General features: G+C 45.0%; 2 protein-coding genes across 4 annotated transcripts in view; both read left to right on the top strand.

Annotated features, from left to right (window-relative positions):
* VARS2 (valyl-tRNA synthetase 2, mitochondrial) overlaps positions 1 to 12886 on the top strand; it is a 121675-nt gene extending 108789 nt beyond the window's left edge. For all 3 annotated transcript variants that reach the window (XM_081901439.1, XM_081901437.1, XM_081901440.1), the window contains one exon: positions 12876 to 12886. The gene's annotated coding sequence lies outside the window, so the exon portion shown is untranslated. The remainder of the gene's footprint in view (positions 1 to 12875) is intronic.
* On the top strand, positions 6226 to 14692 carry LOC309363209 (uncharacterized protein; the record flags this gene model as incomplete). Its single annotated transcript, XM_081899315.1, has 6 exons — positions 6226 to 6304; positions 9766 to 10020; positions 10719 to 10808; positions 12069 to 12122; positions 12995 to 13119; positions 14462 to 14692. 6 exons carry the CDS (start codon positions 6226 to 6228, stop codon positions 14558 to 14560), a joined length of 702 nt encoding a protein of 233 aa, XP_081755441.1. The 3' UTR covers positions 14561 to 14692.
* Between the last annotated feature and the right edge of the window lie 2882 nt (positions 14693 to 17574).

Below are 17574 nucleotides of genomic sequence, written 5' to 3'. Positions count from 1 at the left end.
TGCATAAAGGTACCAACCCCTTTTTTGCATCTCCAGAAAACATGGGAGCTTTTCTTGTACGTCTTGGCCAGTTTGGGGGAAGTTGTCGCAAATGTGTCAGCAACTCTGTACTGTGCTGACTTTCAACAAGCTTGTGAGTCCCTTTGACCCTAGGTTCAACTGTTCCATTTTGGAAAACCAGACGTTATTCACCATTTCAACTGCACCATTAATCTGCAGCATTATTACTTTGTCTGTTTGTTTACCGGGTTACTTCCCCACCTTTCCCCCTAAGGTCCCAGGGTGAGTTACAGCAAAATGCTCATAGCCTTTATTATGTTTATCTTCACAAGAATCCTGTGAGGTAAGTCACTACTATATTCCTCGCAATACTTAGAGGCCAGCATCATGTGAGTAGTGAGGTGCTGATCTCCTGCAATGTCAGTGTGCAGCTTGGAGTTCTAGTCTACTGACTTGCCATTAGCTTAGTCATTGGTTCGCTTCAACGCTCCTCCACATGCAGCTGCTGGGTGACTTTGGGCCAGTCACACTTCTCTGAAATCTCTCAGCCTCACTCACCTCACAGAGTGTTTGTTGTGGGGGAGGAAGGGAAAGGAGAATGTTAGCAAATTTGAGACTCCTTAAGGGGAGTGAAAGGCAGGATATCAAGTCTAAACTCTTCCTCTTCCTCCTCCTCCTCCTCTTCTTCTTCTTCTTCTTCTTCTTCTTCTTCTTCTTCTTCTTCTTCTTCTTCTTCAATGCTCTGTTGTCACAGAGAGGTAGAGCAGCCTAGGGTTGGGAGGCTGCTTGCTAGAGGAATATATGGTCGAGAAGACAGACAGACAGACAGGCATCAAAAAGGAGATCATAGTGCTGCCTGTATGTTTTCCACTCTCTTTTAAAGAGCAAACTGAATGCTGATATGTGCCTAAACCACACCTCTCGGCTGCTTCTACTTCCTCCCCCTCCAGGCAACTGGTTTGTTTCTGAGATGTGGGCGGAGGCGGCATCTCTTCAGGAACTGAGCTATGAGGTTCTTGTTTGCCAGCAGCAGTAGGTAAAGGAGGAAGACAAGGAGCAAGTTAGAAAGGAAAGGAAAGAAGGGGGAATCTTCAGGTACGTTAGAAGCCTTGAGAAAAGGACGAAAGACAAAACAGAGAAAGAAAGCACCTGGTCATTTTTCTTGGAAGAAAGTGAGCTGTTCTCTTTTCCTGGTCAACAGAAGCTTCCCAGTAGGAGAAGGTCACTGTTGCTTACTGGGAGAGAGAGCAGCAGGAGGCAGCAATGGCTATCAACCTGGATGGTTTAAAAGAGGTTTAGACAAATTCAGGGAGGAGAGGGCTTGCCATGATGGCCAAGCTCTTCCTCCACAAATGAAAGAAGCAATACGTCTGAAGACCCCTTGCCAGAAACCAAATTAGGGGAGAATGCTATTGTGCTCGAATCCTGAATCTGGTTGGCCACTGTGAGAACAGGATGCTGGACTGGATAATAATAATAATAATAATAATAATAATAATAATAATAATGGCATCCAACACAATATTAAAATACAGTAAAGCATCGGCCTGATCCTGCAGGCTCCTCTTATGATCTTAGGTTCTTAAGGTGGCCCTTCGGGGCCAAACAAGGAAATATCTGGAAACCTTGTTCTACCCAACCCACCTGCCTGAGCCAGCCTGCCTGCCTGTGTCTGCTCCCTATGCTAGCCAACCTCATCAGCTGTATTCTCCGTGACATTCCGGCGACCTTTCCTTAACTACATTCGAAGACTGTGTAATATATGAACTCAAACAAGAACGTATTAAGAAGGGAAGAAATATATCTGCATTGGATTTAATTAAATAGGTTACATACCTTGCTTAAGGATTGTATATGGTGTACATCCTGAACTTGATTCGTATGTTAGGAAGAAACCAGTAAAGAAATTTGTTACAAACATTACCATTCAACCTGTTACGCTCTTTAGTTGAGGATTGTGTGTAAAATAGGAGCTCGTTCCCTCTCTAGCTTAGGGCTGCCATATTTCAAAAAGCAAAAACCCGGACAGAAAATTTGTTGAGATTTTTTGGGGCAAAGTTGTCGTGCCAAAGGAAAATCACACAAAACAACACTGCCAACATGGGTTGTCATACATCTGAATTTCCCCAGACATTTCAACGATTTTTGACCGGACGCTGCTTGCGCAACAGCCGATTGCTGGCTATGCCTGGGAAATTCTGGACGTATGGCAACCCTACTGTAGCTTTCTGCATCTGGCCCCTCCTTCTGCTATCACTTGCTACAGTGAGCTCCAAGGGACTTCCTCTATGGCTGCTGGCATGCAATGAATGCCTCATTCTAGGAGTGAGAGGGGCTGGCAAGCTGTCAGCAGAGAAGAAGAAGAAGAAGAAGAAGAAGAAGAAGAAGAAGAAGAAGAAGAAGAAGAAGAAGAAGAGGAGGAGTTTGGATTTGATATCCCGCTTTATCACTACCCTATAGAGTCTCAAAGTGGCTAACAACCTCCTTTCCCTTCCTCCCCCACAACAAACACTCTGTGAGGTGAGTGAGGCTGAGAGGCTTCAAGGAAGTGTGACTAGAAAAGGTCACCCAGCAGCTGCATGTGGAGGAGCGGGGAAGCGAACCAGGTTCACCAGATTACGAGTCCACCGCTCTTAACCACTACACCACACTGGCTCTCAGAGTGGCTCTGTGGGAGAACTGCAGGGTCTACCTCCCCTCTGTCATCTATGTCAGCACCTGCATCCAAACTGGAGAAACCTCATCACCTTGCCCTGTGCCTGGGGGGCACCTGCCTGCTTCCATCTTCACTATCCCTCAGGCTCCCTGCTTCTAGCACATTTCAGCTCGTCCCATCCTCTGAGGTGTGGCCGGTGTCCCACCACCAGTCTCTAGGCTTGAAGTCCTCATCCCCCTCAGTTGAGCAGGGAGAGCCAGTGACAGGAAGCAGTTCAGACTCCGAAGGTGAAGTGGAGGAGAGGGGGGGTCAAGAGGCTGCTGCTGTGGATTCCATAGACCTCTCCCTCTCCTGCCCCCTGGGTGTGTAAGGGCAGAACAGAGGTCAAAGGTGAGCAAACACAATTTTGAGACTGCTTGGGAAACATCTGGGAGAGGAAGATCTTTAGAAAGGATGGAAGGCTCTACAGCAGCAAGACCCACTGGGAAGTGTTGCTGAGCTGTGTGCCATTTCCTTGAAGAAATGTATCTGTCTGCAACCCTGCCAGCTGGGCTATGCCTTTAATGTTGCATTGTGTGTTGACTTTTTAACTATTATTTAATGCTGATTGTATTGTGTCGTTTGTGGTCAGCCACCTTGGCACCTGCAGGAAGAAGAGCAGGTTAATGTTGAAGATGTGAATGTTGACACTCAGGAAAATGTGATTGCCAACATTGTCATTGAAATTAGAAACCCTGTGACAGGGTGAGCTCCCGTTGCTCAGTCCCAGCTCCTGCCAACCTATCAGTTAGAAAGCACGCCACAGTGCAAGTAGATAAATAGGTACCGCTCCGGCGGGAAGGTAAACGGTGTTTCCGTGTGCTGCTCTGGTTTCGCCAGAAGCGGCTTAGTCCTGCTGGCCACATGACCCGGAAGCTGTCTGTGGACAAACGCCGGCTCCCTTGGCCACTAAAGCGAGATGAGCACCGCAACCCCAGAGTCATCCACGACTGGACTTAATGGGATCCCTTTACCTTTACCTTTAGATTCCAATGCGTATAGTTAGCAGAGTAAAAACTTAAATACGTTGCAGGATTCCCCAAAAGTAGACCAGAGGCAATTTCATCCAGCAGTGCTTTACTGCTACTGAAGGCAAGTGAGCATAATGGTCACCAATCAAAGACATTCAGGATTGGCACTGTCTATAAGAAGTCCAGTTGCAGCAGACTTAACCTAAACTTACAATAACATATAATAAGACTAAACCTTAACATTGTATAAAGAACACCACACTAGAAGGAAGAGAGACAGAAATGGAAAGTGAAATCCAGGCTCCTTCTGGCCCTGCTTTTATAGTTAGCATGACCTTGAGAGAAGAGATAACAAAACCAGTTTAAGCCAGCTGTACTCAGCTTCTCTGAAGGTATAACCCAAACATCATGAAGCTTCTTTCACACAGAGAAGCTTCCAGAAGCTTCCAGAACCCTCTTGAATTATTTAGAATAGGAGAGATCTCTACACATCAGGTCAATACTTTCTGCACTAAGAAATGCAAACTGACAAATATTTACTGGAAATAGAGAACACACACATACACAGACAAGCTCCAATAGTCATGATGTTGGCATTCACCACCTTTCTGCCATTCATGTCTCACTCATATACACTTCTTATATTGAATGTAAAATAAACTAATGAAACATTAAACGAGACATAGAATCAGCAAGTAACACCAAACAAGAATTTTGTTAGACCGGAGCAGTTTGAAATCCAGCATACTTTTCCCTCATCGCCTCCGGAAACAATAGATCATGACTACAGAATGAAGTCCTGAATGTCACCACTTAATAGGGACATTTTGTTCCAGTGACGAAAGTCCAGATTGGAATCTTTCAAATCTCTTTCTTAGGCACCAGCTTATGCTGAGTGTCTCATCACATATCCAACCTGTTCCCATTTAATTACATTCCCAAATCCACCTTTGGTAGCCTTTCCTTAGAATGAAGTCAGCAGGCCATCTGTGCTAAATCCTAATGCTAATATAATCCCTTGCCTAATTTGCCACCCCCTAACATAAAGTTCTGTGGACAGCTTACAGTAAATAAATGACAAAACAATTTAAATACCGATATTAAGACGCAAAACTACAAAACAGAGAAAACTGGTTTGGAACAGACTTCCGGAACCGATTAAGTTTGAGAAGCAAGGTACCACTGTATTTTTATTTTCAATTTGGTGAAATCCATGTGTTTTTGTTATTCCAGGATGATTTCTCACAATGAACACTTCTGCATGGAACCATTTCAAAGCACTCCTAGGAGGGGAAGTGGGGATCGCTACCCCGCATTCACACTTTAATTTTGAGTAATCCATTAGCCTAAGGGTAAAGCAGTTGTTGAGGGACACAGGTGATGCTGTGGGTTAAACCACAGAGCCTAGGACTTGCTGATCAGAAGGTTGGAGGTTCGAATCCCCGCGACGGGGTGAGCTCCCGTTGCTCGGTCTCTGCTCCTGCCCACCTAGCAGTTCGAAAGCACATCAAAGTGCAAGTAGATAAATAGGTAATGCTCCGGAGGGAAGGTAAATGGCATTTCTGTGCACTGCTCTGGTTCGCCAGAAGTGGCTTAGTCGTGCTGGCCACATGACCCGGAAGCTGTACTCCGGCTCCCTCGGCCAATAAAGCGAGATGAGTGCCGCAACCCCAGAGCCGGTCACGACTGGACCTAATGGTCACGGGTCCCTTTACTTTTATAAAGCAGTTGTTGAGCTCTAGGCCTCATTGGGCTGTGAACTAGCTCTCTCCTACTGGTACAAACTATGGGTTGTGTCCATAAGAATGCAAAAAGAGCATGCTGGATCAGGCCAATGGCCAATCCTAGATGGGATTCATCATCGTGTTCTCACAGTGGCCAACCAGATGCCTGTTGGAGACTCCTAAGCAGGACCTGAATGCAACAGTGCTCTCCGCACTTGTGATTCCAGCAACTGGCATTCAAAAGCAAATGCAACACAGTAGTTAGAAGGGACCACAGTAGTCATCTAGCCCAACCCCCTGCAATGTGGGAATCTTTTGTCCAATATGGGGCTCAAGCCCACAACCCCGAGATTTAAGAGAGTCTCATGCTCTACCAACTGAGCTGCATGAAATCCTGCTAGCCTAGCGCAATGGGACTCTGTGTTCTCTAAGAACAAAATCCCAAATTTTCACAGGGTTGGGTTTTTTTTACCGGTGTTCTTCCCAATGTTCCAGCACATCACTTCCCAAAATTCCCGCAGAGTGATTTTTCTTGATCCCTAATATCTAGGTGGAAGAGTGTGTCAGTTTCCTGTTACATCCGCCTTTTTCGAATGAGTGGACAGTAGGGTTTGGGTTTTTTCCTTACGAAAACACATGGAAAAAGATCCTGTTGTGCAAAACGTATGTCAGCAAACCAATCTTGTGATGACAGCCTGAACTGGTTAGCTGGATGTGAGGAGTCACTTTGTTCAGAAGTATTTAAGCAGCAGGAACCTGCAGGAACCCAGAAGACCTGAAACTACCACCATCCCATCTGAGAGCCAGCTGCCCGTCTCCTTTCTACTTGCCAGCCATGGGCCTGTCCAAAATGTCATTTGTGCCTCTTTTAAGAAATGTGCTCATATGTTTTGCTCTGTGCTTTCAAGGAACAGGTAAGACTTTTTCTTTCCGTTGCTGTGGTTAATCCATGTTAGTTACATTTGTTCCAGAGGTAGTTTGCTGGGTAAAGGTAAAGGTAAGGGGACCCCTGACCGTTAGGTCCAGTCGTGGCGGACTCTGGGGTTGCGGCGCTCATCTCGCTTTATTGGCTGAGGGAGCCGGCGTGCAGCTTCCGGGTCATGTGGCCAGCATGACTAAGCCGCTTCTGGCGAACCAGAGCAGCGCACGGAAACGCCGTTTACCTTCCCACCAGAGTGGTACCTATTTATCTACTTGCACTTTGACGTGCTTTTGAACTGCTAGGTGGGCAGGAGCAGGGACCGAGCAACGGAAGCTCACCCCGTCGCAGGGATTCGAACCGCCGACCTTCTGATCGGCAAGCCCTAGGCTCTGTGGTTTAGACCACAGCGTGTCCCAGGTAGTTTGCTGGGTATATAGGACAAAATAACAAAGCCCCATATTGGTAAAAGATCAAAAAGGGCTTGTTCAATTCAGTATTATTATTTTTTGTCCTCCGTGCTACCTGTTCTGACCTACCCGAAGCCTGCAGATTGGTGGGCAAATGTGACACATAAACAATGCGATTGTCTTATTGTTTATTATTACATTTCCTTCCTACCTTTCCTCAAAGGAACTCAGGGAGATGTGCATGGTTTCCCCATCTTCCCCTCTAGCCTCACACGGCCCAGTGACAAGGAGCCAGCTCCTAGATGCTGAGGTCCCTTCACCCCCCTAAAATATTTGAAGGGCTGGCCACTCCCAAAGTTGATGTGCGTTGCCATTCAAATACTGTGCATCTGCCACATCATGCGATTGATTGTGCAGGGTGGGGCTTACCTGCCTCCCTCCCCACTATTTTATTCAGGTTGGCACCCCTACCCTATGATAAGGATAAGAAACTACAGGTGGCTTGAGAAAGCTAAGAGGTGCACCCAAAATCTAGCTTCCTTGAAGGCAGAACTACATGTTGCTTTCTAGACATCAACCAGGTGTTTCCAAACTTGAATTTGCTGATATTTCTAGGGGAGAAATTTGCTGCTATTTCTAGGGGTGGCATAGAGTTGCTTAGCTCTAGCTGTGCCTGCTGTTTTTACCCTGAAGGCCATTCTACTCCCCTCTCCATGGGGAGTAGAGGGTGCCCCATTTTAGATTATTTTGGGGACAGGATGCGTAAAGATAGAGATTGTGTTTACCTATACAGAGCAAAGGAAATCCAACAAGCCAAATGACAAGGGTCATTCATGTGGCAGTCCAGGAAGCATCACCCACATTCTCAATTCAGAGATATTTGCCCACTGTAACATCATTGTATAGCTAACTCTGATTGGCTAATAATAATAATAATAATAATAATAATAATAATAATAATAATTTATTGTTTATACCCCACCCATCTGGCTGGGCTTCCCCAGCCACTCCGGGAGGCTTCCAACAAAGGATTAAAAATACATTAAAACATCAGTCATTAAAAACTTCCCTAAACAAAGCTGCCTTCAGATGTCTTCTAAATGTAAGAGAGTTGTTTATTTCTTTGACATCTGATGGGAGGATGTTCCACAGGGTGGGCGCCACCACCGAGAAGGCCCTCTGCCTGGTTCCCTGTAACTTCACTTCTCACAGTGAGGGAACTGCCAGAAGGCCCTCAGCGCTGGACCTCAGTGTCCGGGTTGGATGATGGAGGTGGAAACGCTCCTTCGGGTATACTGGGCCGAGGCCATTTAGGACTTTAAAGGTCAGCACCAACACTTTGAATTGTGCTCGGAAACGTACTGGGAGCCAATGTGGGTCTTTCAAGACCGGTGTTATGTGGTTTTGGCGGCTGCTCCCAGTCACCAGTCTAGCTGCCACATTCTGGATTAGTTGTAGCTACATAGCTGAGACATTGTCACATTCACTATGTGACCCATGACTGGTTCAGAGCATTCCAAGAAGGAGGAAAAAGCCTTCACCAGAAGGTGGATTACATACAAAATGCGAGAGAATCGTGAACAAACAGCAATGATGAGAGATGAAAACGTCTGACCATTAAGAGAGTTTTGGGGAAATTGGCTTCCCAAATCCTAGGTTTTTGGCTCAAAAACCAATCCTACAAACATCCCTACTATTCATGGGACCAGGGGCAGCCTATATTTTAACAGAGGCTAAAGCATCCCATTGAGGGTCCTTCATACTAGCTTGTGAAACGCTGCCTCTGAGATCCTTATATAGCCATCCGAAGCCTGGTGTTAAAATTTCTGCCAAAAGATTTAGCAACAGTTAATCTCTGGGTGACAGGAGCTGGGTGTTCATGACAAGAGACGGTTCTGCCTGTGATTTGTTATGGTTGCTTCTTGTTCTGTGCTTTTTGGCCGTCGTTTTTTGTTGTTCCTCGTGAACCACCCTAGAGCAGAAAGGCAGTGCAGAAAAGTGTTAACTAACTAAACAAACCAACTACCCAACTTCATGCTTAGTCAGTCATACACTGTAAACGAGCCCAACTAGTATTTTGGCTTGCTGGCCGGTGTTCAGTTCAGTCCTAATGCCAGTCAGCTGACGCCCAGGAATCAAAAAGTATAAGGAGATGGGCACAAGAGGTTGGCTCTGTAAAACTACTTGGGCAGGGGAGCACCTGAATACCAAATTAATCTCTTAAAATGAAGTGTGGGCCATTTATGTTTCCAAAATCAGATTGGTTCAGGAAAGTATTTTGGGGAAATAGCTTGGCTTATTTCCATTGCCAATGCAATTCAATTTGGGGTGGAGCTTGTTCTTTACTCTCCTGGACCTTAAAACCCAATCACAGTCCAGTTATCTTGCAACCTTTATTCTTAAGATTTTGATAAAACTGAATGACAAAGATCCAAAGCCATTGAGCAGCTTGATTATCTCGGATCTAAGCTTCTGCAGAAGAAGTAACTAGAAACCTACTTCAGCTGTTGCAACCTCTGAAGTCCAACAGCCTAATACTCACCATTTTTACTGAAAATGTTCCAATCCCATCCATCAAGACAGGAATGGAGAACTTGTGGTGCCCCGGACTACAACTCCCATCATCCCAGACCGTTGGCCATGTTGGGGGTTGATGGGAACTGCAGTCCATCAACACATGGAAGCCCTCAGATCCCCTATCCTTGCTTTCAGACAATCTGCTTGCTGGTTCAACAGGCTTAACCTGGGATGGCCTACCTCCAGAATGCCACTCTAGGTTTTTATGGCCTACCAAGGCTTGAGGAGAAGGTAACTTCTGTGACATGAGACTTCCTGAGAAGCAGGACATGAGACAGAACATGTGTTCTTGTCCGTGAGGTAGAGAGACCGACCTGTGGCAAAGCAGAGATGTCTCTGGTACAGTTCTGAATGAAGGCCCAATCATTTCTCTATAAAGAATTGGGATTTATGTGTGTTTGTGACTTGAACTAGGAGAGAGGGTGCTTGACCTGGTTCACCAACATTTTTTGTTCTCTTTTCTCAACAGCTGCCCAGCTGTTAGGAGGAGGAGGTGACTCCCTCAGCATAGGAGGGGAAAACGGAGCCCCAGGTGGCTCTCTCAACTTAGGGGACGGATCCGCTGGTGGCTCCCTCAACTTAGGAGGAGGAGCGGACGGAGGCCTTGGTGGCCTCCTCTCAGGAAATGGAGGCCTTGGTGGTCTCCTCTCAGGAGGGGGAGGGGGAACAACCCCACCCCCTACGACGACGACGACAACGACGCCATCAACAACCACAACGACGGGTAAGATTCTATCTCTTTCTGAAAACATACGAAACAGCTGGGCCATGAGATGCCATCTTTGTTTTGTTTGTTTGTTTTGTCCCGGAGTAAAGGCATTACAGTATTTACCACCCTCTGTAGCACTGCCCTCTGGTGGCCATTTTTTTGCCTCAGAAACTTTATGCTGCGTAATGATGTAGTGTTGTTTTGAGGGTGGTTTGTGAGGGGTGGGATGGCAGCCACCAATGGCTCATAGCTTCCATTTTTCTCTGTCACTGCTTTCCTCTGTGTTTTTTCTTTCTTTCTTTGCCACTGCTGTGAAATACAGCGGGAGATATTTTCTGCCACAGCCCCACCTTTTGCCTCCCCACTCTACCACCCCACATTTAAGCAAAAGCTATGCCTTTTCTCTTATACCGTGGTACCTCGGGTTACATACGCTTCAGGTTACATACGCTTCAGGTTACATACTCCGCTAACCCAGAAATAGTGCTTCAGGTTAAGAACAGTTTCCGGTTAAGTACGGACCTCCAGAATGAATTAAGTACTTAACCCGAGGTACCACTGTAGTACAACCTGGAGATGGGTCAGCTGTAGAGAGCTGGTCACACTGGTAACGTTTCACCACGTAAAGTCGTTTTATGTTGTCCTCTTGCGAGATGAAATGACATTCCACAGCATTCATGTCTGTCCCTGCTTTTGCTTTCTGCCAACTGAAGCCACCACCACCACCACGACTCCGACCACCACCACCACCACCACGACTCCAACCACCACCACCACCACCACTCCGACAACTACCACTACTGGTAAGATTGATTCCAATGTAACTCATAGACAGCCATCCTGGTAGAGTGATTAGAAAGTTACTTTTATTTTATTTATTTATTTATTACACTGCCCTTCATCGAGAGACCCCAGGGCAGTTCACAGAATAAATGCAACGTAAAACACAAGTAAATAATTAAACCGAGACATAAAAACAATAAGCCCCCACCTCACCGCAGATACAATTAGAAGGCTGTGGGATATTAACCAGCCTGCTTGAAGAGGAATTCGAACTGTGGCCTCCTAAAAGACTATATATATATACGTGCACACTCAAATTGTACACCACCCTTCATCTGAAGATCTCAGGGGTGTTAAAAATATAAAGCAAAAACACAAAAGACACAGTAAAAGCAAGAGCAAAACAAACACATAACCCCACCACCACCACCAGGGCCAGATTTAAGTTTGATGAGGCCCTAAGCTAATGAAGATAATGGGGCCCTTTATATGTCCAGCTGTCCTTTGTCAACAACAAATTGTCGCTGTTTTTTGTGTTATGGACCTAACAGGCATCTAAAGCCATTTGCCCGTGTTGCCATGCAACCAGTCCATGCAGAATGTAGGCACCCTATATATAGAAATGAGAAAACCAGTGATACTTTAGGGAGCAGGCGAGCTGGTGGGGCCCATTATTTACATCATAGGAGCCTACACAACACAAAACAATGTTGCTGTATGTAGGTTTTATTTTATTTCTTTATTATCTTCTATTTTGGAAATGTACGGTACATCTGAGTTTTTTCCCTATATTTTTGGGGGGCCCTAAGCTATAGCTTGTTTAGCTTATACATAAATCCGGCACTGCCCCCAACACATTTAAAAGGACATTGGATGTCAATCAGCTGAAGTTGAAGGGGAACATTTTGTCTGGCTCCTAAAGAAATATAATGAAGGCACCAGGCGAACCTCCCTGGGGAGAGCATTGCACAAATGGGGAGCCACTGCAGAGAAGGCCCATCTCATGTTGCCACCCTCCAGACCTCTCATGGAGGAGCCAGATGAAGGGCCTCAGATGATGAACGAAGAGTATGGGTTGGTTTATATGAGGAGTGGTAGTCCTTGAGGTAAGAAGCAGTCCCTGAAATTGGACTACCACCCAGAGTAGGGTCAGCAATAGCAAGCTAGTTACTTTGACAACATTTCACCAAGTAAAGTCCTTTTTTCATTCTCCGCTTGCAAGCTGAAATGACATTCTGCGGCATTCATGCATGTCCTTGCCCCTTGTTTTCTGCCAACAGAAACCACCACCACAACTCCGACCACCACCAGCACCACCACCAGCACCACCCATGGTAAGAATGATTCCAATGTAACTCAGAGAGAGCCAGCCTTGTAGAGTGATTAGAGAGTGGGACGGTGGCTGCAGAGATTCAGGTTCAAATCCTCACTTGGCCATGAAGGCCCACTGGGATTCACCTTGGGTTGGCCAGCCTATCACACAGGGTTGTTGAAGGGACAAGATGAAGGGCAGAAAACGATGCATGCTACTTTGAGATCTTTGGCAGTTGAAATATACTCGGAGTCGAGAGTGGATTTCATGCTCTTTATTCAGCTCATAGTGGTGAGGGGGAATGAAAGTTCCCCCAAAGTATCTGCTTTATATACATTATTTACACAATGGGCTGCACGTGATTGGCTAATTCCAGGATTCTCCTGCAGGCCAATCAGGTTGTGGATTCACTTCCAACTGGAGCTGGATTGGGTGGCTCCTGCAGACCAATCAGACTGCTGCATTGTTCTAGGACCAATCAGACTGCTGCATTCTGAATTCTATTGTTCTAGGACCAATCAGACTGCTGCATTTTGGATCCTATTGTTCTAGGACCAATCAGACTGCTGCATTTTTCCTATTCAACTCAGTACATAACAGCAGTGGAGTCTTTCATCAGCTGGGAGAGAGGCAATGATTGCTAATTCCACCTTCATCCCACTCCCACCCCATAGCTCCACACCACCTCTCAGGCTTTCTCAAAGGGTCCCTCAACCCTCTAGAGCAGATTTTAGGGATGCGGTCATTGGATAGTCGTTTAGAATCTAAAGTTTGCTTAGCCTTAGGAGCAACCCTTCCCTTGCCCAGTGATCGGACGCTGAGGAATGGGTTATGCTGCAAATCAGCAGGCTGGAGAATAATAAGGGTGTTGGCCTCGATTTGTTCTCCTTCTAGCTTTCCTTTGTCCTACAGAACCTACAACCGCTTCAGATCATGTATCACTTGCGCCCTGGGCCCTTTCCCTGATTGTTCTGGGCTGTATTGGTGCAGGCATGGCAATCGTTGGAACAGCTTTAACAGTAAGTATGTGGTATGGGTGTTTTTTTAAGGTTGTCACTGCACTGATCACCATGGGGGGGGGAGTGGATTAGGGGATGAGAAGGAGGAGGAGACAAATCTCCTCCCTGAGGTGTGAAAAAGAAACTATGGGACCTTTCCCTTCAGAGGCCCTGTGCTCACTTATCTGATCCTAGGTGTATGCGTGACTCAGCTTGAGGGACTTACTTGAGAAGCATCACAATGGAAAACATTCAAGGGCATTCCCATGTTTCTGCCCCTTGCAAAGAGCATTTCCTAAATTCATTCAGGGATTTTTAAAAATCCCTGTTCTTCAACCCAAATGTCCCTCTGAGTGGCTCACAATGATCCAGTAACGAGCCCCTGCCCTCAGGCTCGCAAATCTAAAATATACGACCTCCCAAATTTATGGTATGCTTAGAGAAAACTGTACATGAATAAAGACACTCACAGGACTGGGGAAAAAAACCTCATAACGTTTATTGTAAATATTTGGTTAGACCACAAGATGTAATGCTGTAATGTAATAAGGAATGTATGTCTAAAGTATAATACAAAAATTTATTAAGGAATTATAGACATTTATAGAATGTACCATATATATAGTAATCACGCTTAAGTAAGAGCAATGCAGAGAAGGGGGAGGGGTGGGGGGAGTTAATTCGGATAAGATATAGATTGAAAGGAGAATTATATTGTTAAGCTGTATTGTTTAAGATATTTGGGAAAAAATAATAAAAATTCAGCTGTAACAGGCCCTGTTGCTATCTCCTAAGCAGGCATAGAGGGCAGGTCTTCCAGGAAAAAAATCAACACAATTGTGTATTCCTCCTCCCTGTCTCCAGGGGGAGCCATTTCCAAAAAAATTATAGTAAGACAAAAGGGAGGTGAGCAGAGGGATCAGGGATACATTGGATTTAGTTTGCATTTAAAGGTGAATCTTTCTGATCCACACTTCCTGAAATAAGTCATGAACCCAACCCTCCTTCAAAATCTGCACTTCTCTCAGTGTTGCAAGGTGGTTCTTCAGTAATGTAATGAATATAAAAATGCATATACTAGGGTAAAATGAGCATTAGAATGCACAAATTCGTGAAAACAGCATACAAAAATGCATTATATTAAGAGAAATTGCTTTGCAAAAATGTGCATAGGAGGCAAAATTGTATGCAAAAATGCAGGTGAATTTTCATGAGGTTTTTTTTTTTAAAAAAATCACAAACTGACACGGACATATGGAGAAATGAATGAAAGAGGTGGGAAAACGAGAAACTGAAACTGACAGATTTGGCTGTCACTAGGTGAACATAACTTAATGTATTAACTCCTTTTCATTTTCCTAAGGTCTGCTACTGTCTGAAAATGAGAAAATCTCAACAACAGAACACATGTGGGTCAGGAGGAAGCTATGTTCCGCATGCTATGCCGTGCGGGAAATTTTGAGAAGCCACACAATGGAGATGGTATAATCAGATGGGAATGTGCCAAGTAACCGACCTGCTCAGTTGCTGCTGCTTGAATTAACATATACTCAGGACATTCTGCTTCCTACACTTCGCAGGGCTCAGATTATAAATATTTATACAACCAGGCCAGGACACCTTTACCCTTGCTGGACATCTGCAGTGGTTCTTTCTCCAGAGTCTGGTGTGAAGACTGCCTCTTAAGGTTCTATTCTTAGCTAATATCCATTCATATAACTTGACGTGGTGTGGAGAACCTTTGTCCCTCTGGATGTTGTGGAACTACAACTCCCATCAGCCCCAGCAAGCATGGCCAATGTCCAGGATGATGGAAATTGTAGCTCAGAAACATCTGGAGGGACCACAACTTGTCTAACCCTTGCTATTGCCTTACTACTGTATACCACTGGCCCTTTAATAAATATGCCACCAAGAGAATAGCAAGCGTCCTGTAGGGACCTGGTTTACTAAAACTACAGTACAATAAGACAGACTTGCCAATGTGGTTTCACATCTCTCCCTGATAGCTTGCTAGGAGTCCAGAATGATTGCTTGATGTTTCTTTAGTGGGAACTGATGACAAGAGATTTTCACCTGATAGCTGGGAATCTCTCTCCAGCCATTGGAATGTAATACTCAACAGAATGTAATACTCAACAGATTGTGGGATGGTGACTCCTTCCAGCAGGTGTGCGAAGAACACAATCTGAATGTAGCATGGAATTTGGATTTAGAAAGAACCACAGAGAAAGAGAAGGAGAATTTTGGAGCTGCAAGTTGGCTGAAGGTGAATCACCTTGGATGCAGGGAGTCTTTCCAGGATTCTGATGCAAGCTAGTGGATTTGCTGCACGCTATACTAGTGCTTATTTGCTTCTGCTGTGCTATTATTTGTATATTTGTAAATAAACAGATATTACAAAAGCATCATAATATTTCAGTGCTCTTTCATCCAAAGGAAAATAAATTCTGTTGTACGACCTCCGGAGTCCTCATTATTTGTTGGAAGCACAGAGCCCTTAACAATATGAAATGCAAGACATTTTTTTTTTTTTTTGCAGGAAACATTTATCAATGTATGGTAAACAATATCTGATGGTAAAAAGTTCGCACAAGTAGGATGAAACAGATATATACAGGATACCCTTAGAGAAGAGGAATCAATATACCATTGAATAAAGCAAATGGAAGATCTGCAGAGTCAGGCACAACATACACACACACACACACACACACACAGAGAGAGAGAGAGAGAGAGAGAGAGAGAGAGAGAGGGGAAGACCAAACAATGTGCTGAAACACATAAGGCAGATGGCGCCACCTAGCCACCAAACTCAGATCAGAACCAAAGGAACTTCCAGATTCCTGTCTCTCCTCCTCTGTTGCTTTATAGCTCTGTTGTGGTCACAAGCCAAGCAGCTATTGTTGGGCACTGGAAGGAATATTAAATAATAATAAAAAAATACAGTGCGATATCTCCTACTCTTCTGAACTAGTCATCTCTTTAAGCTCTTTGGTATGATATTCATTCCCTCTCTCCTGGCTATGATATGTCTGCCATTGTTTGATCTTGGCATGGCTACCTTATTACTAATTGCCCTTGAGGAAGCACACCAAAACCTGTATTCATCAAGAAAGGCCACAGAGCGAAACCAAATCTGATCGGTATTTAGACAAAACCCTGAGGTTGAGAATGCATCGTGGTATGTTGGTGTGTATTCATGCTTCAAATTCCAAACCCAAATCCTCAAGACAGGTTACTCAAATGTATAAGGAAACCTGGCAAAACCTATATTGACTGAGTCTTGAAAAGCAATAGTACACAAATGGATTTGTAACCATTTAAAACAGACGTTGTAACATTTAAAAAGACATTGGATGTCAAAGGCCTGACTGAACAGGAACATTTAAAGAGTTTGTGCATATTATGATTACACACACACACACACACACACACATATATATTAATAATAAATATATTCAAGGTAAAGGTAAAGGTACCCCTGACCGTTAGGTCCAGTCGCAGACGACTCTGGGGTTGCGTGCTCATCTCACTCTATAGGCTGAGGGAGCCAGCATTTGTCTGCAGACAGCTTCCGGGTCATGTGGCCAGCATGACTAAGCCACTTCACCACTTCTGGCGAACCAGAGCAGCGCACAGAAACGTTGTTTACCTTCCTGCCTGAGCGGTACCTATTCATCTACTTGCACTTTAGCGTGCTTTTGAACTGCTAGGTTGGCAGGAGCAGGGACCGAACAGCAGGAGCTCACCCCCGTTGTGGGGATTCGAACCACCGACCTTCTGATCGGCAAGCCCTAGTCTCTGTGGTTTAGACCACAGCGCCACCCATGTCCCAAAAGACTATCCTGCAAATCACATTTTTAGTTTGACTGATAGTTTCTACAAAAGTTTCCATAAACACAGTTTATACACATGTATAAATAACATAAGAAGAGTCCTGCAGGATCAGGCCAACGGTCCATTGAACTCCAGTATCTTGTTCCCACTGGCCAAACAGATGCCTATGGGAAGTTGACAAGCAGGATCTGAGCATAAGAGCACATGGCAATTCCGATTGCAACATTATAGCCTCGCGCAACGAACCCACTTATCCAAAGGACCAGACTTTTTGCAAATAAAGAACTGGGTGGGAAGATGCATTGGGAAACGCAAGATGCGTCATCTAACCTCTCCACCAATCAGAAGGGAAGTTCCTTAAATAGTCAACGCCGTCTAATCTCCCTGCGAACAAATCAGGATGGATTTGCTCAATAAGCAGGCCATCTGGAAGCAGCTTACAAGCAGTGCCGGCCCTATCATTAGGCAGAGGGAGTGGCTGGCTTTCATTGGGACTACAGGGCACAAGGAGGAAAGGTCCACAAGGGAGGAGAGGTGTTCCTTCCCCGTCCATAATTTCAAAGAAAAAGCGACTTCCTGTGAGGCTCGCCAGCCAGCATTATCCTCAATCCTATAATTAGGAAACGGGTGATTTTC

The sequence above is a fragment of the Podarcis melisellensis genome, assembly GCF_964234715.1.
Source record: "Podarcis melisellensis genome assembly, chromosome: 2".
Taxonomy (NCBI): domain Eukaryota; kingdom Metazoa; phylum Chordata; class Lepidosauria; order Squamata; family Lacertidae; genus Podarcis; species Podarcis melisellensis.
This window is presented reverse-complemented; position numbering and strand designations above follow the sequence as displayed.